At 37.9% G+C, this 21,915-nt stretch overlaps 1 protein-coding gene across 1 annotated transcript in view; it reads right to left on the minus strand.

Annotated features, from left to right (window-relative positions):
• Positions 1-5,766: 5,766 nt before the first annotated feature.
• SLC5A12 (solute carrier family 5 member 12) overlaps positions 5,767-21,915 on the minus strand; it is a 51,039-nt gene continuing 34,890 nt past the window's right edge. The window contains exons 10-15 of the mRNA XM_077761419.1: positions 20,312-20,379; positions 14,608-14,694; positions 11,508-11,674; positions 10,494-10,597; positions 7,842-7,969; positions 5,767-5,919 (exon numbers count right to left, since the gene is read on the minus strand). Coding sequence (XP_077617545.1) covers positions 5,767-5,919; positions 7,842-7,969; positions 10,494-10,597; positions 11,508-11,674; positions 14,608-14,694; positions 20,312-20,379 — 707 coding nt within the window. The remainder of the gene's footprint in view (positions 5,920-7,841; positions 7,970-10,493; positions 10,598-11,507; positions 11,675-14,607; positions 14,695-20,311; positions 20,380-21,915) is intronic.

The following is a 21,915-nucleotide window of genomic DNA, read 5'->3' on the forward strand; positions in this document are numbered from 1 at the left end:
CCCCAAAGCTTTTGGGCAGCCCAAATATTATGGACATTATCCAAAATATGTAAAAGAAGTCATGTTAATAGAGTATGTTAAACTTTATTTTGATGTGTGATTACTTGGTGACTTGGTAAACCTGCCTTAATCTATTAGGTTTATATAAAAGATTTTAGAGTGGATAACTATTTGCATCCCACTCCTAACCCTGTAGAAAATATTCACATTGATCATTTAAATACACTTCAATCAGAACTTCCTTTTAAAAACAAATAATTAAAATAGTTATATATCTTAATTATATATCTATACTCATTCTACAGACATTTTTCTTAAAATTGAGTAGTTGTTTAAATACAGCATTAAATGTAGAGTATTTCTAGCTATATGAAAAAGACACATAAAATTTGAAAATAGAAAAAAAGTCTTAAAATTTCCACTAATATACAGAAAGATGACCAACTAACATTTCCATGATACAGTAAGATTATTTTTCTAATTTGTCATGAGAGTGTAATGAGAGAGGCACTGATATCTTCTCACACACCATGTTCTGATTAAATAGCCAAATATTTGTATATTTAACTCTGTCTTTCTGAAGATAGCTGATATTCAAACACCAGAAGTGCAATAATAGAAAAGGGGACTTATGAGTGCTTGTTATTCACATAGCCATTTGCAAATCTAGATTGATATGGTCAGGAGATTGGAATGGAGGAGGAAAAAATAATAACATTAACTCTTTCCAAGAATTACACATAAAAATAACCCAGTAGATGATTATCAATTATGAGTTACACTTGATTAAAATTTTGTTTCATTTTAATATCATTGGTAATAGCAATTAAATTTTAATTGTTTGGAAGCAGATTATACTTCAAGGTCATTAATGTTGGATAAAAGAGGTAACTTTTATAGTAAACCCAGCTACCTTGCAATACTGAGATTGAGCACATGAAATTTCTAAATATACAAATGTATACATAGAGAGCTAAAATGTCTGTAGTATTTAAAACAACTTATTTCTAAGAGAACAATTTAAAAGGAGACTACTCTCCTTTTTTTCTATTTACTGATCTCATCTTTGTAATGATGTTTAAGTGAGATTGTAACACCATAAAGATTTGAAATATTGTTTGCAAGTCCCCTGGTGTGTGGTTTATTTATTTTTCTCTTTAGAATGAAATGGTAGCACCTTATACAATCACAAAAGAATGAAATTTGTATTCAAGAAATATTATTTGAATTAAACAACAGAAAAGCCCTCACTCATTCTGCTGTTGTTGGGAGAATCACAGTTGCTGCAAACTGTTCACTGAGTCACACATGTGGGTTAAGATGCTGATTACTTATCAAGGTTTACGTGTACCAATGTAGTACTAAACAAATCACAAGTATGAATACTGCATTTTCAATAATAAACTTATCTATCTTTATAACAGTGGGTTTTTTCCCCTTTTTTTCAAGAATTAGGACTGTTAGAAATCATATTTTTTTAAAATTGCCATTCCAAGACTATTGTTTGGAAATTGGTAACATGTCTTTTAGTTTATAGTTGGTTATTTTTCTAACATTTATTTATTTTTTTGAGAGACAGAGAGGGAGCATGAGTGGGGGAGAGACAGAGAGAGAGAGAGAGAGAATCTGAAACAGTCTCCAGGCTCTGAGATGTGAGCACAGAGCCTGATGCAGGGCTCGGACTCACAAACCGTGAGATCATGACCTGAACCAAAATCAGATGCTTAACCTATTGAGCCACTCAGGTGCCCCTATAGTTTATATTATCTTGTTCTTTCTAATTCTTAGACTGCTTCAGTAATTCATATCCTAAGCCAGTATCTTGAAAATTCTAAAGAGAAACAGTGAACCAATTTAATTTAAAATTAATACTGTAAATAATATCACTTTCTTCATAAGCTGCAGACTAACAAGTATTGAATGTTTCATGGAGACCAATCACCATGCTAGTTCATATGATTTACCTCTATAAATCTTCACAATGACAACCCTATTAAGTAGGGTTTTTTGCTACAATTTTTGCTCCTTTTAATTTGTAAGAAACTAAGCTCTAAAAAGCCTTGCCCAAGATTACTGAGATAATCAAATGTAAGTCAAAGCTTACATCTAACCTAAGCTGTCTGACACCAATCGGTCACCTCCATCAGTTAGCTGTACTTCTTGGGGTGCCTGGTTAACTCAGATGGTTGAGCATCCAATTCTTGATTCGGCTCAGATCATGATCTCAGTTTGTGGGATCGAGCCCTGCATCGGGCTCTGTGCTGATGGTGCAGAGCCTTCTTGGGATTCTCTCTCTCTCTCTCTCTCTCTCTACCCCTTCCCTAACCATTCTCTATCTCTCTCTTTCAAAATAAGTAAATAAGCTCTACTTCTTGCTCCAAATGATACCAAAGAGAATATCAGTTATCAAAATGAATTCATCAGAATGTATGGAAGAGGTAGTGAAGTCATTCCATTTCATTTTTACTAATATTTGTGATTGGGTTTAAAAGACAGAGACTGGCCTTAAGTTTGGCACATTTTAAGCCATCTTAGAAGTCATCATTCATAGCTCTATGTATTGAGAATATCCCTGGTCATTCTGTGGCCAAAACGGACACAAGTTCAGCGTGTTTCCATGGCCTGGATTTAACTTGGCACTGGACAAACCTTATCCTGCACCAGGAATCTTGACACAAGTCTGAGCTGATATTCCTCTGGAGGAATGACAGTACTGAAGAGGTGCAAGAAAGTAGTTGAATCTATTGACTGCACTTCATGGTTTCTTTCTGTTTAGCAACTCAACTGATAAGGTTCTTGAACATTATGGGTGATGGTTTTTCTCTGGAATTCCCATCTGTTCTCCACCTGAAGCCTTAACATTTTTCCATATTTGTTAAAATAGGAAGAATTAGGAGGGATCCTTATTTGACCTCTAGAAGCTCTCAGAATGTTAAGTCAATGAAAGAAAGAAGACAGAGCCATTTTTATAATAATAATATTAATATTAATAATAATATCTTCCATTTATAAGTCATTCTTTGCCTTGATAACATCCCAGGTAAGAGAATTAGTGACTAAAAAATGAAAAAGTGTCCAGAAAACCTTCTGGGAAAAATGCTGACCTAGTGAAATATCTGTGGGATAATTTGTGAGTAAAAACTTTATTAGTAAAATGAAGAACTATTTGGTACAGTTTGTTTTTGTACAATTCCAAGTCAAAGTTCAAAAGCTTGAAATGTATTATTCCATATATATGTATGCCCCCCAGCAGCCTCTCACCCAGTGCCTGTGTGTCTGAAGAGGCAGCTCCATGCCTTACTGGTTCTTAGCAGCAGAGACCATGCCTTCATGCAGGCATTCAAGCACTTCTGGCAGGTTGGGGGAGAGGGGAGCTGTCAGCTCAAAATGTCTGCTTTGGCAGACTCTCTGATGCCTGAATGTCCACTGATCAGTTCAGACACCTTTCGGGGACTATTGTTCATGCTCTTGCCTGGAAAGAACATCACTCTGTGTTCTTTCTCCAGAGTTAGCATCTCTGATGGGGGTGTGGTGAGAAGGCAGGATGCAGGGATAGTAACTGATTTATCTCTTCCTTAAAGTAAATAATGGGTAATTCATCAGTGAAGCATTCCTTTGGGAGGAAAAAAAAAGCCACATAGCTAATGGCTGCTGTTTATCCAATTCTCATCCTCAAAGTGGTTGTTTCCCTTCCCAATCATAGATACTAACTAAACCAATGAGATTTGGCCCAAATTGCAACATTCACCCAATGTATTTTTGAGGCGCTAATTCATAGGAATGTCCTAACTACTAAATCATTTAGAAAACAATTGAGTCTTTCAATTTGCAAATCTTTAGATCAATGCCTTCATTAGCTTGCTGGACTTGAAAAAGTGTTTCTAGAAATTCTGCTCCTTCTCATTTTCAAATATTTTTCCAAATGTATTTTTTACTTTTTACTTCCTTCATTTTTTTCCAAATGTATTTTTTCTCATCTCCCTTATAAACCACAGCCCAATTCTCCCTTTTTCTCCTTCTATTCTCCTCTGCTATTGAGTGGAAGGAGAGAAGACAAGCATTGGGCTGTGGCTTATAAATTCCAGTTATTTTTTATTTCCTTCACAGATTTTTTACCACTGATTTTTTTTATATTCTCTCCCTAATAACAAACACTGGTTACATAATTTTTTCCCTATCCTATACTTCTTTTAAAGTTTTCTCCTCCCAGATTACGTCTAAACAACATAGCCTTTGGGACTTCTTATCCTTGCCCATTTGGACCATTTCTTTTTATTTTGCTGATATATTATTTCTAGGCCTTTTGATCTTACCTGGCCACCAAGATAAATATCTGACACCTGCCCTAATGGACCCAACACTGAGACGTTGGCTCATTTCCTACTATCTTTCCTCTGGTTTAACCCCTGTGGCACTAATTCTTTTTCATTTTTTAAGGATTTCATCTTTTAACTTCTTCCAAAAAGCTCCCCCTGCCTCTCCGTTTGTTAACTTTTGTTCAATTGTTTCCTTTTACTCTAGAACTTAAAAAATAATTTTTGTGATTCAACTGTATAGATCTTTACTTCTCCCTCTTTAGCCTGGTGGAACATGTTGACTTTCTGTATAAGAGCTTAATAAGCAGAGTATAAATCCTGTGGATGAGGTATTTTGCTCCAAAGAAGACTCCATGACTAGTGAAATCTATGGGCTGGTAAGCTGTTTGCAAGATTGTTTTCCATATGCCATCTTAACAGCCTCCTATATAAGACATGCCTTCTTCCTCTTTACCCAGCCCTGGGGAAGACTCCAGACTTCTGTTGAACATAATCATTTTTCCCTTGTAAGGTGGGAAGAAAGAAATACTTTCCCTTGTAGAAAGAAAGAAATACTACATCAAGAGCACAAAGGGAGAAGCATATTTAGTTATGGTTGTTGCACTAACTAGATATACCAGTCCCTCTCCTATGCTGAGCAAAATTATAATTTTTTTTAACAAATAGTTTATTGTCAAATTAGTTTCCACATAACACCCAGTGCTCATCCCCACAAGTGTCCTCCTCCATGCCCACCCCCCCTCCCCCCACATCCATCAGTCCTCAGTTTTTGTCAGCATTCAAGAGTCTCTCATGGTTGAGCAAAATTATTTATAAGACTTGGTCAGGACAACTGTAGTTGCAGGAATGACTGGAAGAGGACTTAAAGGTATGGGGGTGCGGGTTGAGGGGGTTAATGTCATTTAAATGTTCCAGCTACAACTGCAGTGTGGGGTGATGTGAAATGTGCCTACATATATGTGAGATATGAGGGTTGGGGTAGATGGCATTCCTTCCTTTTATCAGCAGTAATGGAGAAGCATTTAATATGCATACCCCCTTCCACATTCTCCCCATAAACTCCAAGATATTTGATAGTTAGGGAACTATCAAAACAAAACTAAACAAAACAAAAAGCTGAAGTTTAATATGACATAAAGCAAAGGGACTAATTCTTTGCACTGTGTTGAAATCCAGTCCTAATTTAGTACAGAGGGAAGTTTGCCAATGCACTTAAGGCTTGGCTCTTTCTTCTCACATGAAAGCTGGGGTCTTCCAAAGAATATCCTGGGAATTTCCTGGGAATAGTCATTTTATTAGTAGTTATAAATAAGTATAAATAGACATAAGACATCCTTGTCTTCTAGCAGTGACAAACACACAAGTCTGCTAACCAATAGGCACATAGTATGTGGTCTGTGTGTATCTGTGTGTGTATGTTTTGTGTGTGTGTTATACTTGCATACATGTGTTAGAAATGAGTAATCTTCTCTAATGCCATATTGTCATAGCTTTTGTCCTTGGGATCATGGCCTGGAATGTGGACCAGGTTTTCTTGCCTGAGTCCATTCTGTAAGACAGATTCAGCCCCTTGTTTCCAGGAACTGCCATTCTCAAGGTTTTCCTGAGGAAAATGAAAAAAACAACAACAAACACATATTATAGAGTTAGTCTTAATGTATTCCAAATCACTCTCAGTGAATCTTGCTTAGCACCACCTCTCAAGTGATATAATATGATCAAATGATATGATATCAAATCAAATGGTATGTAAATAAGGCAACAATCCAGTTCTTAATTCATTACTATAATGATGATTCAATTCATGTAGGTACTATTTCTAATGATAATAAAAACAGAAAGAACAATTTAAATGAGCATTTGCAATATATCTTGTGTTGTGTGAAGAAATGTATATTGTATATCTCTCAGTTAGTATAGTAGCCTTGTAAGGTAGTAGCATTATCTCCTGAGGAGACACAAACCTATGTCTCAGGTGGTGGTGGTGGTGCCCTTCCTTCCTGTGAACAGCAAGGCCTCTTGATCATAGCAGGGGGAACTGCATGCAGACTCCCCCAGAGGCTGCCCAATGTCATTCTTCAGGAAAAAACCCAAAAATGACATACTAAGTGCTCCTTCCCACTCACAGCTCGGCCTTGAGAACAGAAGCTGCCTGTATCAACAGGATTTATCATTCATTCCAGGAAATTCTTGCCCAGGAAGATAAGTTGTACATCAGTAAATAGCTTGATTATTTCCTTCTAGAACTTCCTCAAAATCCATTTATCCAAACAATGCAGTGCTTGAGCAGCTGCTTTCTCAACAAAACAGAGCGCCTTCGCATTCTGAACACCTGTCAAGATGGCACTCTCCTTTCTTCAGTAAGTGTTAACCTCAGCTTTACTTCACATCCATATTAATATGGTGTTTTGGGGAAGGAGAACAATTGACCGCTTAGGTGATGTGAGATGGGTGAAGAGTCTGTCTTCTAGAGTACTAAAAGTATGAAATGTGTAGGAATGAAGAATGTTAATAAGCCCTAACTAAAAAAAGGGAAAAAAAACATTCTTGGACTTAATGAGACAGAGAGGCTTGACATAGATAAGACTATTTGCAAACTTAACAGGAAACATTACATCTCCCGAGATCCAGCTGTTGTCAAATGCTGTAATAACTCTGAGGGATTATTGCTCTCTTACCAAATGCACCCAAGACAGTTTTCTTTGCATTCTCAACTTCACTTAGATTTCCTGTCCGCGTTCAGTGGGAACCCAAACCTTACCAAAGACATGCCCAATATCCCTCTTGTTAAGGGTGGCATTGCCTGCTTTCCCTGGAGTGATCCCTACCCATCTCTTGGCTGCATCAAATCCATAACTTCGATTTGGTCTGAGCACAGGCTGTTGCTTGTGGCCTTTGGCTGATAGGAGCTTAATGATACTTGGATGGTGACTCTAGTGCTAGTCTAAATTCTCAGTGGGATAAAGGGAGCTGTGCAGCCTGCTGCTTCTCTACCTAAGAAGTTCTCCCAGTCAATCTGACTATATTTACACTTCATGGAGCTAGAGATGTTTGTGTCCAGATGGCACTGTATGGTCTCCTCCAGGTTTTCAGATACAAGCTGAAGTTGAAAGAGGTGAAACAGTTTACCCAAGGCAAGTAAGACATGGAACCAGGATCACATCCAGGGCTGGCTCTAAAGCCTATGCTATTCACCATGGTACTAGATTGTGCCCCCTATTTTATTCCTTTGCTCCTGTTCATTTTTATATTTTTCCTAGAGTTCACCCTCAGAAGGGTTAAAAGGAATTTTGGAAATTGACCACTTGCAATGCCAACAATTCACCCCAAGGGTGCATTTACCTATCAACATATTTATGTGTTCAAAAGCTAATTAACTGAGGTTAACTGAAGCTGAAACTAGATTCAGACTGTAATATTTCTTGCCTTCCTTTCTCACACCACCTTTGCAGATGGTTTAATTGGGCAACAAGGGAATCCCTTTGAGTTCATGTGTGTTTTTCAGAAGCTCAAACATCAGCTCACCTGCTCAGTCCCACTATCGTGCTGCACACCACACCAGCACAGTCTTTTGTATTTCTTAGACCAAAAGCAACATAAATTGCAAACAGGTCTAATTAGCAGTGGTTGAATATCCTTGCTACGTTGGAAACCTATTAATGAGAAGACAGATGGATTAAGTGATTGCATGTTTCTAGGTCTTCTATAAGGATTTAAATATTGTATACTTACGAAGTAGGTCACTTCTTAGTATACGGGTGAAAATAGGCCTGACTGGTCAATAGACAGAGTTTGGCAACTGCTCAAAGTGAGTAGGAGGATAGGTTTTAAATATCCACAAACTGTCAGGTCAGGCAAATTCACAGTTTTAGAGTTAAGCAGAGACACCATATTTATTTTTAAAGATGGATTATGGAAAACTCTAATCCTTTGTAGGTCAACATAGGGGATGACAGAGGTCATAATTTCCTCCTTTAGGAAAACTCAGGGCTTTACACCCAAATCAGAGTCAATATTTGTAAAATTAAAAAGATTATGTTTACCATTTCTTCTTCCTTCCACCTTAATATCCTGAATAAGCAATACCCTGACATTCCCTTCAGCTAATCTAGACTTTCCTGAAACCTTCTTTGCAGTCAATAAAATATACTTATCCAATGTCCCATTCCTTCAAATCCTGCTGTAGAATAAGAGCCACATTGATATTTAAACCAAGATTTAAAGGCTGACAATATTCCCTGCCTAGAACTTTTGCAAATTTTGGTACCATAATAAGTATTCACGAATACCCAATCTCATTCAATGGTAGTCATTAATTCAGTAACCATTTTAGTCTGAGTGTCCCTAAATGAGGTAGCAGAGTAGTGGTTACAACCTTGATCCCATTCCTCCTCTGTACCGGACACTGCCAGTCTACAAGCTTTTTTCTCAAATTTCTTTCTAGGGACAAAAAAATGTAGATTCCTAAAGCTTCAAATTGAAGTTTAAGTGATATAGTTCCTGGCATTATGTTACTCTGTCAAAAGACTTTCAACCAAATAAATTGTACTCCTCTTAATAATATTTCTTCTATTAGTGAATGCCTTCTATGTACTAGGCATATTTTAGGAAGATTATAAAATATATCTAATCCTTATAAAATATATATTGTTATTCTTCTTGCATATGTAAGGAAATAATAATTATTCTATGGTTTGGTAAATGATGAAACAATAAATTGAACATATATGACCTTAAAGTCTGAAACACTACATTTTCCTTAGTGTATGTGTATGTGTGGGTAGTGAAAAAGGGCATCATGTAACCTCAAACTTCTAACCAAGGGCAGCTCTGAGTAAGAAAAATGTAATCCTGAACCCAACCATTCTCAGGGTATCAAGCGGAGAAGACTTGTCTCTTAATAGACCACAAAAATATCAGACACTTTATCAGCTAAGCTAGATACTTCATCTCTTAGGGCAGCAGCTGAGCCTTGCAAAGAAGAAAGAGTTCTTTACTTCACATGGATTTTTTTTTTTTTTAGTTTTTTAACATTTATTTATTTTTGAGAGAGAGAGACAGACAGACAGACAGAGCACGAGTGGAGGAGAGCCAGAGAGAGAGGGAGACACAGAATCCAAAGCAGGCTCCAGGCTCCGAGCTGTCAGCACAGAGCCCGATAATGGGGCTCAAACTCATGAACCATGAGATTGTGACCTGAGCAGAAGTCAGACACTTAACTGACTGAGCCACCCAGGCAGCCCTGTTTGTTTTTTTCAAGTTTTTTTAAAAATTCTAATTAGTTAATATACAGTGTAACATTGGTTTTATTTCATATGAATTTAAATTTAGTTTTATTCTTGGTGAGAGGAAGCCTTTGGGAGATAGTAAACAAAAAAATCCAAACTTAGGGCTACAGTTCTCAAAGATAGGAAGGTTGAAAATGAAAATAGAACTCAGGTTGGAAGCTCTGTATTTGCCCTCAATCAAGAACATGTATTATCTATTTAATGAGCAGGACCTTAGGAATCATGCATTGGAAAAGCATCGTCCCCTTCTGGTTGAAACCACATTTGTCAACAGAAACTACAAGACTATGACAGCATCAGTCATGAGAAAGGAGAAGCTGGAAAGTGATGAGACCATTTCCTGTGGATCAGGAGGTTTCTCCCCCAGCAAGAAAAGGAGTTTGCACTTGAAATTTCCCCAAGTGTATCACAACTTTGAATGAATTTGAGAAAGACTCCCCTTCTAATATGTTGGTTAAGGCTCATCTGTGAGATAGGAGGTGTTATGAGAAAAACTCCAGTTTCTTACTGAGATGAAGGAGGAAAGAACTGCTCTTAATATTTAACCTTTCTTACTGATTGTTATATTACAAAGGATTTTCTTACTGTGGCTTCTGGGAGCCATGTGTTGCAACATCACTTATTTTTCCCGCAATGTATGGAGGCTGTTTTAAAATATGTTATATATTTTAAATATATATATATATGATATATGATATATATATATATATATGATAATCAGGAGAATGCTTTTGCGTATGAGCCTGAAAAGAGTAGACATGTCTTTGGGAAGAAGGGCTTGTTGCCGTGGATCCAAAATCACACCAGTAAGATATCCATCTAGCCCACCAATGCATGAAGCTAGCCCATGTCTTTCTTGGCCCCAAAGAGAGGAATCCACATAACCAACCTGTTATGAAGCTGATGATTATCCCAGCAGCAATGCATCCTAGGCAGCCCACTGCACTGTAGTAAAGGTAGGAGAGCGAATACCAGGTGTCAGCGATTGCAGGTCTGTGGATGGCAATAGCACATGTCAATAGTTCCATGAGTTCTGATGTTATGATCCACAATGACTTAGAGGCCTACTGAGGGTTCACTGTACCGCCTGGAATTTCTCAAAATTCCAACACTTTATTTTTGGCTATTTGGTTATTTTTTTTAAAGAATCAATTGTAGACTAGCTGTGCTCTGTATTGCACGCAATCCAACCTATCCTTGCATTATAAGCATTACAACATATGCACTAAATTATAAGAAGTACAATGAGGAGAGTGCCTTTCATTTCTTTGGTATTATTCACTCTTTAGGCATTTACTGAGCCAAGATTTAGTGCCAAGAATTGTGGCAGGTATCAGAGATAAGAAGATGAGTAAGATGCAGTCTACATATAGGAGCTAATAGACAATTATAAAGTGGAATAGTAGCACCTTGGATTAGGAACAAAGGATTCTGTGAGCATTTGAAAAGAGTATCAGACCCAAGCTTGTGTGTAAGACAATATGTGAGCTTGTTTTTAAAGACTAGTTAGTAGCTAATCAAGGTAGTTAGGGCCAAGATCTAGCACTCCAAGAAAAGAGGATAGAATAAGCACAGGCAGGAGGGAAGAAACATAGTGGACCTAGGAACTATAATAGGTTGATATTATGTGTTCGTAAGATTTATGGAAACGAATAGTTCTAAACTAAATGAAACTCAGAAGCAAATGAAAGCAAGAAAATGCAGGGTTCATACATTATGTAGGCAGGACTGCCTACTAGGAGCACAATCCTAGAATGTGGCTTTTCAACGCTGGGCACTGCCCAGAAGGATTCTCACAGGAAAGCATGACCCGGCTCGTCAGACTTCTCCCTGGAGGATGCATCTTCCTCAAACCTGGTTACCCACTCCCTGGGATTTAACACCATCTTTAAGGTCCACACACCTGCTGGATAGCTCTGTAGGTGGTGATTCTGTCACATTTGATGGGATACACTGGTCTGTTGATAAAGGCAAGGGCCATGTCTTGGATGCTGGGGCAGGGTAGATGAAGGCCCCAATGGCCACCCAAAATGACAAGGTGATTCCAGTCAGAAGGCCACCCAGTGCACCCTTGATGAAGGGAGAGAAAAATGAGAGATTTGACAAAACTGTTGAAAGAAAAAGGAGATGAAAAGTCCATGCCTCAGAGATTCGTACTGTCCACCCTAAGTCTTGGCCACGTGTGCTGGAAACAGCACACCCAAACTGTTTTTTTTCCCCAACTCCCACAGTGCAGTTTTATTTAGGAATAACTTGTTCCTTAAATGAAAACACAGGAGAATGTTTTAATAGTTACTATTTTTAGGTTTCTAGCAGGAACTTATTTTTTCCCCTCTATTTAGCTGCTTCTTACTATTTAATCTGTCGAGAGACATACAACATGACTATAGTTAACATCACTCTATGGTATATGTGGAAATTGTTAAGAGAGTACATCCTAAGAATTCTCATCACAAGGAAAAGAATATTTGTTCTTTTTTTGTCCATAGGAGATGATGGTAAACTTAATGTAATTATTTCACAAATATGTAAGTCAATTCACTATTCTGTACTTTTTATGTTTATACAGTGCCATGTATCAATTATATTTAAAAACTTGGGGAAAAGCCTATGAAGACTTCAGTTCTCAGTAGAGGAACTTCAGATGAGCCTGTGAAAATATCAGAAAATGGAGACAATGTGGTCATTTTTTTATTTACAGCCACTATAAGCTATTATATAGAAATTCTTTCTCTCATATTTCTTTCCAGGTGATTCTAGCAGAGTCCCTGACTTACAAGCTTGAAGTTTTTTGTTTGTGTCTAAATACTACCGAGCATATTTACCAGTCTTGTTATTTAAGGGTTATACTTCTTGATAGATAAACAGTGAAAAGTCAATGAGTGATAGAGTCATTTCTCCTACAAAGGAGAAAGAGCAGTTTATCACTGACCAGGACCACTGGAAAATAAAATCTGAATTCTCCCAGCCTCCACTAGAAAGCTGACCCTTCTATGTGAGAGAAAATAACTTGGTAGTTTCTCTGTTTATTCAGAGAAAGACTTTTAGATAACAGGACAGAATGTTTATTCATTATTATTTGGGGAAACTAAAGCAATGTATGTGATTTGAATAGGTATGCTTCGGTCTAGACTTCTAGACCAAACTAGTCTGCAAACTTCTGTTACAAACAGCCAGTTAGTAAATATTTTAGGCTTTGTGGGTCATCCAATGTCTGTCACAGCTATTCAGTTTCTGCTCTATAGCACAAAAACAGATGTACACATTATGTAAACAAAGGGGAGCGGTTATAAGCAATAAAATTATTTTTGGGCACTGAAATATGAATTTCATATATTTGTGGGTCACGAAATTTTGTTCTTCTTTTAATTTTTCCAGTCATTTAAAAATGTGAAAACCATTTTAAGCTTGCAGGCCATACCAAAAACTGGACACTGGCTAGATTTGCCTTGAGGGATGTAGTTTGCTGACCCCTGGCTTACCAGTGAATGGATTTCAACAGGAGGTTCAACCGTCGGTGATTTATAGTAGCTGCCTAGAAAACCATGCTGGGAAGAAGTCCATCCCCATGTTGTGGAAAGAGCCATGATGATGAGTAGGATCAGCCATGGCCAGTGATGCAGGGGAGGGAGGTGACCCATATTTGTAATGTTTACCTTCCTCTGGAGCAAGGTGGTTTTCTGGACTAAATGGAAGAGCCACAATTCACTAACATAGATAACAAGTTAATGTGTAATGACTAAGATATTCTGTAGTTCATTATTAGTTTTATCATGGTCTTATTGCTTTCCTTCATACTATCTCTCCAAAACATAGCTATCCTTGTCAATCTCAGTATCAGAAAAGTAAACAGAAACAAATAAGACTATAACGAAAGCACTAAAAGTTCCCAAATGCTCCCTACCTATCCATGCTCTTTGCCTAGGTCCATAAGATGTATCTAGGATAGAGGTCAGCAAGGGTCAGATAGCTGTAGTCACCTAATTAGATACCATGTGACTCAAGCTTCATTGAGCACCCTAAAATATATTTAAAAATATGTAGAGCCAGGTTTTTGTAGTCTAAAGGCTCTAAAAATGTTTATGCATATAAGTATATGAATGGCAATAGTGAAAAAAATGACAATTTTTCTAGACTGAGAAAATTATGATTTTTTAAACTGTTTTTAAGAGTATTATATTACTTTTTTAAGTAAATGCTCATTTTGATTTAAATTTACTATAAAGTCATCCAACCAACATTTACTTAAAGATATATCATTAGGGGCGCCTGGATGGCTCAGTCGGTTAAATGTCCAACTTCAGCTCAGGTCATGATCTCACGGTTTGTGAGTTTGAGTGCCGCATTGGGCTGTGTGCTGACAGCTCAGAGCCTGGAGCCTGCTTCTGATTCTGTATCCCTCTCTCTCTGCTCCTCCCCAGCTCATGCTCTGTCTCTCTCTACCTCTCAAAAATAAATACACATTAAAAAACAAAAAAAAAAATACAATTAGCTTGTAAGCCAGCAAAGGCAAGAATACCCAGCTATCAGAATACACCAGTTTTGTTTACTCTCCCCTTCTTAAATTAGTTAATTAAGTTAATTAAATTTGTTATAATTTTAAATAAAATAGAGAAAAAAGAGAAATCTACACAGTGTTTTGTGTCTTCAAAGTTGTCTTTAACCTAAATTATTCCCGAATTCAATATATCTTTTAAATTTCATTTTGTGAGCCCTGAATTTAGGGAGAACATGTAAACCCTAAAGGTCAACACTGATGGCATAACATTCAGTACTTCATGTCTTCCTCTTACTTTCCTTGTTTTCTGCTTCTAAACAGGCTTCACTGAAGTCAGAGATAGGAGGCTTTGGTTTCTGTTTAGGTCTACCATTGAAAAAAGTCACCATTTTTCCCCCTGGCACAGAGAGATGGCCTTTCCAAGGAGAAGTGAGAAAAAAGAGAAGATAGCTGGGCTTCATGAAGCTTCAGCTGGGAATCACGGAGAGCCGTGCAGGATCCTTACCTTCCAGTTCACAAAAGGGAACAGGATTCCCAGAGAGAACAGGCCCAGCATTGGGCCCCCGCACATGCCGTGGATGCTGAGGGCAGCCTGTGGAGCAAGACAGATCAGATAAATGTGCCCGCACCCCCGAATCCACTGCCAACTGGGATCACTCTCTTTCTCTCTCAGACCCGGGATAAAATTTAATTCTAGTCCTGCCTGTACCACTCATTACCTGTGTGCTTTCTGGAAGTCATTTCTTCCTGCTGGGCTCAATGGTAAGTATTATATAAAATAATAAAAATACATGCAACCATACCTTTGTGTGTGTTTGTGTGTGTGTGTGTGTGTGTGTGTGTGTGTGTGTGTATACATACACACAGGTAATTTGGATTTGGTAGAAGTAGTTTTCCCTTAAGGTGGAACTCACTGATTTGTTTACATTTTCTATCTTGTCAAAAAAAAACCTTTGTTTTATAATGTACCAAAACAAATATAACTTATGTTTCATGTCTTACAAACTAATCACTTATTCTAATCTTGTTTTAACTATTCTATCACTTTGATAATAATAGATTACCCCACTCCCACCCCCCCCCAGATGTTGAAGCATTCAGTTGGGACATGGTGGGGAGACCACTAGATACTCCATATCTCATATCCCATTTTCAAGGGCTCCATTTTCTTTGGAGATTGAGGGAGTTTGACAAATGCATTTCCATATGTCTTAGTCTCTAAGTTATTCATCCCATTGCCTTGGCAAACGGCTTTCATTCAACTAAACTGCTATTGACTTGTAGCCTTGTGCCATGACCTTTCAAGAATCTTGGACATACAAGCACTGATATGCATGCAAGTGAACAGGTATGGGCGGGTGCCAGCATGCATGTGCACACAGACAGACACACACACACACACACACACACACACACACACAGCTATCCTGCAGCACAGCCTCTTTCTTGTTGTTTCAATGCTTCTCTTAGATCTCTTATATCAACAGCTGAGATTAGTATGCTCTATAAAGATCCTATGTGTATCTTAATGTTTGTCAGGCACCGCCTATATGAACTACCCAGGCACTCCAGATAAATGACTTCAGTTCATCCTCACAATTACCCTGTTTAGTAGATACCACTAACTGAATTTTATAGATGAGAAAACTGCACTGACAGAAAACATATTAAAGATATTCCATTCAGCAAATGGAAGAGGTAAGATATAAGAGATTTAAGCTGGCTTTGTTTGGCTATAAAACCCACATTTTCTCTCCTATAGGCAGTCTATGGGGGAAAAAAAGAATGTTTTTTTTTTAAACTTTTTTTTTTAATTTATTTCTAGGGGAGAGAGAGAGACAGTGTGAACAGGGGAGGGTCAGAGAGAGAGGGAGACACAGACTCTGAAATAGGCTCCAGGCTCTGAGCTAGCTGTCAGCACAGAGCCCGAAGCGGGGCTCAACCCCACGAACCGCGAGATCATGTCCTAAGCGAAAGTCGGACGCTTAACCGACTAAGCCACCCAGGCGCCCCCCAGAAAAAGAATGTTAAGAACACAGACTCTCATAATGGTTCATTTTATTTAAGGGAAAAAAATGTTCTTGAAAGTTTCCATCACTAATAGTCAGAATATTTGGATTCTAACTTTGACCCTGCCTCTCATAACTCTGATTTGGTGAATGTTCTGATATTAGTTCAGACACATTCTGTTTCAGTGCCTTCTTTATGAAAAATAGATAGGACCAAGAGCCCATCAAATCCCCTCCATCTGTAATATGAGTTATTTTCTCTAGAAAGATGAGCTGCATGCAATGCATTGTTGTTTGTTTTTCCAGTTTAATTTTTTATGAAGTCAATGTCACAGATAGATCTTTGACAAGATAGAAGCAGATAAGATTAAAGTCGATACTCTTCCCTAAAGTCAATACTTAATTCAATATTCCTGACATTTCCTCTGCTGATTGATAGCATGAATTCATAGTCGCCCTGGTTGCTGAATTTGGAAGCTAATTTACTACCTAGTATATAAGAGAATCAATAAGTTAGGAAAGGTGTTTATCCCTCCCAGTGGAGGAAAATACATTAACAATCTCATAAAGTCACCAGCCAATATGTTTCTGTATAAAAAGGTCTTCACATGATAGAAAGAGAAAAAAAATCAAGAGTTTCTGGCTTTTGAAGATATGTATTTATGTAACTTACACGGCTGAACTAATGTTAATTTTTATCTTTGTTTTTGTTGTTGTTCTTAAATAGGTTCTGTTGAAGGAAGATTTAAATCTCATCCAACAGCTTTCTTCTCAGCAGGCAAATCTCATGTAAATTGCTCCTGCAAACTGGGGGTGATGAAAAAGAGCATGTTTTTTGGGCTGGGGGTTGCCTTACTGGCCTTAGCTTTCTCATGTATCAAGTGGGAATCATGATGCCTGCTTCCTGGGTTTTCCTGTGAGTAATCAATGTGTAATCTGAGAAAGGTCAGAGCAGTGACTAAGCACTCCAGAGCACATAGTGGGCACCCCCTCAAATGTTATCTACTATTATTGTTTTCTTTTTTCTTTTCTTTACATTTTAATTTTAATTCTAGTTAGTTAACATACAATGTTATATTAGTTTCAAGTGTTATCCACTATTATTATCTCCTTTAACTGTTATTACCTACCCTGTTAGTGAGCTCTCTGACTCCCGAGGCATGTCATTTGATTGTTGGGCTCTTTGGAGACCTAAGAAGCACTTTCTTAACTGGAGAGAAGAACATGCTTGGAACTCATTACAGCCCTTAGCAGAACTAGATGATAGTCATTAAGATAGAAGCATAATCAATAGAACAGCCTTTCTGAAAGTGAACTCTGCAAATCACTAGTTAACACATGATCTTTGCTGCTGTTACCTGCTCCCTCCCCCTGTTTTTGCCACCACCCTCACCCCCTGTGCCCTCTGCCTCCCTCCATATGGTCTATGGTCACATTTTAAAGTAAAATTGGGGGGGGGGGCAATGGATGGCTCAGTCGGTTGGACGTGAGAATTCAGCTCAAGTCATGATCTCACAGTTCATGGGTTCGAGCCCCGCATCAGGCTCTGTGCTGACAGCTAGCTCAGAGCCCGGAGCCTGTCTTCGGATTCTGAGTCTTCCTCTCTCTCTGACTCACTTGCCCATGCTGTCTCTATCTCTCTCTGTCTCAAAAATAAATAAAACCTTAAAAAAAAATAAAGTAAAACTGGGGGTTCCTGGCTGGCTTAGTTGGAAGAGTGTGCAACTCTTGAGCTTAGGGTCATGGGTTTGAGCCCCATGTTGAGTATAGAGATTATTTAAATGAATAAAACTTTAAAAAATAAATTTAAAAAATTTTTTTACGAAGTAAAAATAAAGTGAGGCAGATTTCTTTATTTTAGGACTTCCCAGGGCCTTCAATGTGCTAATGTGGTTGTGGATTTCTGAGAAGGGCATGCAGTGTGCAACATTTCCCAAATGTCCTTGATATTGGAAATTTGCTTTCTTAGAGCATTTCACAGAATGAAGGTCTCCAGAACACACTTTATAAAGTTATAAGCTTTAACAGTAAAAGGACATTTGCTGAAGAAGATTCTAGTTGCCCACCCAGGCACCATCCACAAATACACACCATGAGTATGGAGTGGCTTTATGAACATGATATTAAACCTGGCTCTATCCCTTATGCCCATGAGACTTGGGCCTCAATCATGCCATGTGTAAAACCTGAATATGAATGTTGTCCCATTATATTCAGTATAGCAAAGCTGTTTGGAAAATTAAATAGGGGAATTATAGTTGCCTTTCTGCATCTGTTAAATAAGATGTATTTAGAGAAATGAGAGGGACATCCTATGGACAATATCTATCCTAGGAAACAAGAGATCAGAATTTTCATTTCTTGCCAACCAGCATCTCCTCAAATGTGTGAACAGTGGGGAATACATTTTAAACAATTAAGAACATGGGCCCAGCATATCCATCTAAATAAGGACAAGCAGATGAGAACATCATTCACAATCATCCCTTCTTCACTGCAAGCTGAAAATAAAATACTTTATTTTATACCAGTCTTGTAGGTCCTTGTGTATTCTAGATCCCTTCCTACATCAATTGGAAATAAGATTAAAATGCAAACATTTCTGATAGAGAACAGTTTAGTGATTGAAATTCTTGCTAAAATCAGCATGTTGATACTTCCTTAATAGTAAATAATGTTTAGGTAAAGGGGAGAAAGCAGTGGGGTACAAGCCCTCAGAGTTGACTTCGAAATGTGGTCCCCATGAATGCATGGAAGTAAACTTGATAAGATAAAAGATGCTGTTGGGGTCACTAAACCTGTCAGTGCTGCTGTGTGGATGAGCAAATAGCAAAGTGCTCCAAAAACTGGGAAGAGGTTTTCAAGCATCTCTGATAAAACCGTAGGTACCTAGCTTACTGGAGGGAACACCGGGTTTCCAGTCCTACAGTTTCTTATATGTAGACAACTGAACTATCATATCCCTCAATCCCCCTGACTTACTCTCTGGAGCTCAAAATGGAAAGAACGTAATCTGTGTAAGTAGTCATTAGAAGGATCAAGTCAGATGCACAGCTTTGCAAAATAAGACGTGTTCTGTAAAAATCAGTGATTGCTATTCATAAACCTTTATTCATTTCTTTGTTGAAGCAACATTTGTTGAACACCTATGCTTTTCCAAGATAACATAAAGGATGTTGAAATAATGCAAAGATGGGATGCCCAGAAGGCTTAGTCATTTAAGCACCTGACTCTTGACTTTGGCTCAGGTCATGAGCTCACGGTCATGGGATAGAGCCTTGAGTCAGGTCCTGCGCTGGGCATGGAGCCTGCCTGGGGTTCTCTCTCTCCCTCTCTCTCTCTGCCTTACTCCTGCTCATGTTCTCTTTCTTTCAAAATAAATAAATAAACATTCAAAATAAGAAATTATGCAAAGATGCAAGGGAGATATAGAGGACTGAAGTAGAATCTGAAGATGAGCTTATCTGCTGTTGCTTCCAAGGTGGCCAATTTGCAAGGGGAAGAGGGGTGGCTCGGGAGACTTGAGCCATATACCTCCCTCAGACACTGACAAGTTGTGAGAACCTGAGCAGGGTATTTTCACTCTTTTCTGTAATTATCTACAAAATGAAGATGCTGAACCATATTATCCTTGAGGTTCCTTCTAGTACCGTCTTTTTATGGAAAGGGAAGTTGGACGTACGGGAGGCAGTTCATCCTGGATAATAGAAGTGGGCTCATATGCCAGCTCCTCACTCCTTACTTTTGTGACTCTGGGGTAATCACTTCACCTCCTTATTTCTTAGTTTCTTTATCTGTAAAGTTAGTATATTAATCATGCTACCCTGAGAGAAGTGATAAAAGCTGAATGTGGTAAAACATTTGGGATTGTGTACCTAGAACATAGTAAGTGCTCCATTAATAGCAGTTGTTATTATTTTTCTTGTGATTATAATTATCATTACTACTTTTATTTCAGGATCATACATGCTCAGATCTGGATTTTAAAAGGGCAGTGTACCATAACTGACTTCCATTAGTAGCTTTTAAAAGTTTCCCCTTCTGAAAGCAATTTTGGTTGAAATTTTGCATGCTTATTTAATTCAGACCTGGTATCAGAGTCTCAGCATGTGGCACTTGGAGGGATAGGCAAAGCCTTAGCATAGAAAGTGGCCAAAAAGTTACTATGAAATCACAGGTGTCTTTTCTCTCTTTCATTACCTGCACGACACCTCCCATGAGAGATGCAGCCACAGCCATGGAGGTACACATCACGCCAAACAAGAGACCTGAAAGAAAGAAAACCCGTGACCATCATCCAAGCTGGCTTTGAGGGATTTAATGGGCTCCTGCCCAGGCTGTCTCTGAGGAAGCCATTTTGGAAGGGAACTCAGTGAGAACTGTCTTTGCCACTCAGCCATCACAAGCCCCAAGAGGGTAAGCAAGGGAGAGTTTGTTCCCAGTCAGGCAAAATGAGCTGGAATCCAGCCTTAAGGAGTTTTCTCTCTAGGATTCAGGAAGAAGGATATCATGTAGATGCAACATGAAAATGTGGAAAAGACACTGGTCTGGACTAATCCAGATCAAATTAGTGGGAAGTAATTCCAAATGTGACCACTCATCAAAAATCAGCTGAAGAAATTACTAACCTTTCTGGGATTCAGATAGCTTTTCATCGTTAAGACGTCTAAAGTATACATTTTACTTCACGGCGTTTGCAAATCTGTAATGTTTTTCTAATGTTTTCCTTTAGTGTTTTATTCATGTCATCATTATGGCCCTTTGTATATTGCATAATGATTTATTTGTTTACATATCTATGTGGGAGCCCTACCAAGGCCATCAGAGTACCTTGGCTTGAAGCATCTCACACAGGGCCTCTAATACCAGAGGAGCTCGCCCAGTGAAGTAACATAGATGTCTTATTCATCTTTTTAAGACGATGGTTCTTTCAAACCACCTTTTAAAAAATAATTGTTTTTATACATCTTTGTGTAAGGATCATCTTAAAATTACATTCAATTCTCATTGATTTGAGAACTAAATTAAGAGAGGGACAAAGGGACAAAGAGTTGGAGATATAGACAGAGACACAGTGACAGAAATGGAAAGAAAATGATTTTGTGTATTCTGCTTGAAATTATCTCTCAGCTAAATATCTAGCTCAGTTCCCAACATGATTATTAATTCAATTTTATGGAGTACTGACAATATGTCAGGCACTTTACAAATGCCAGTGCTATAAAGTCAGAATCTGAATCCTGTCCCAAAGATCCCACATTCTAAGAAGGTCAGGAAGGGACTACACATAAATAATACATCCAATAGTGCCTATACATAGAAAGTACCATTCATTTGCCATTATTATTACTATTATTATTATTATATTTCAGGCTTAGTACATGATATACATGATATATATTATAAGGAACTCACTCCTAAAATGAAATCAGGCTAGCAATGCTCAATGCAACATTTTCCAACTTCTCAATAAGATAGAAAAATAAGAAAGCTCATGACAATACTAAAAACCAAATTTGATCAGTTAAAACATTTTGGGATTCTAAAACTATTCTCATTATCTTTAAAGAAGATAGACTGGACTGCAAAAAACAGTATTTTCCCTGATTCTGAACTGCTTCATGAATAAGAAGAAGAACTCCATATACCTGAAAAAATATCAAAAGATATGTTTGCTGTCTACCACTGATTTTCCTCCTGCTAGGCTAACAGTTATCTGTTCAAGTGAAATTCTAGGCAGCCATCTCTCAATCCAGGGGTTCTGTTTTTTTTTTTTTTTTTTTTTTTTTTTTTTTTTTTTGATA

This window comes from Crocuta crocuta, unplaced genomic scaffold, assembly GCF_008692635.1.
Source record: "Crocuta crocuta isolate KB4526 unplaced genomic scaffold, BGI_CrCroc_1.0 scaffold884, whole genome shotgun sequence".
Taxonomy (NCBI): domain Eukaryota; kingdom Metazoa; phylum Chordata; class Mammalia; order Carnivora; family Hyaenidae; genus Crocuta; species Crocuta crocuta.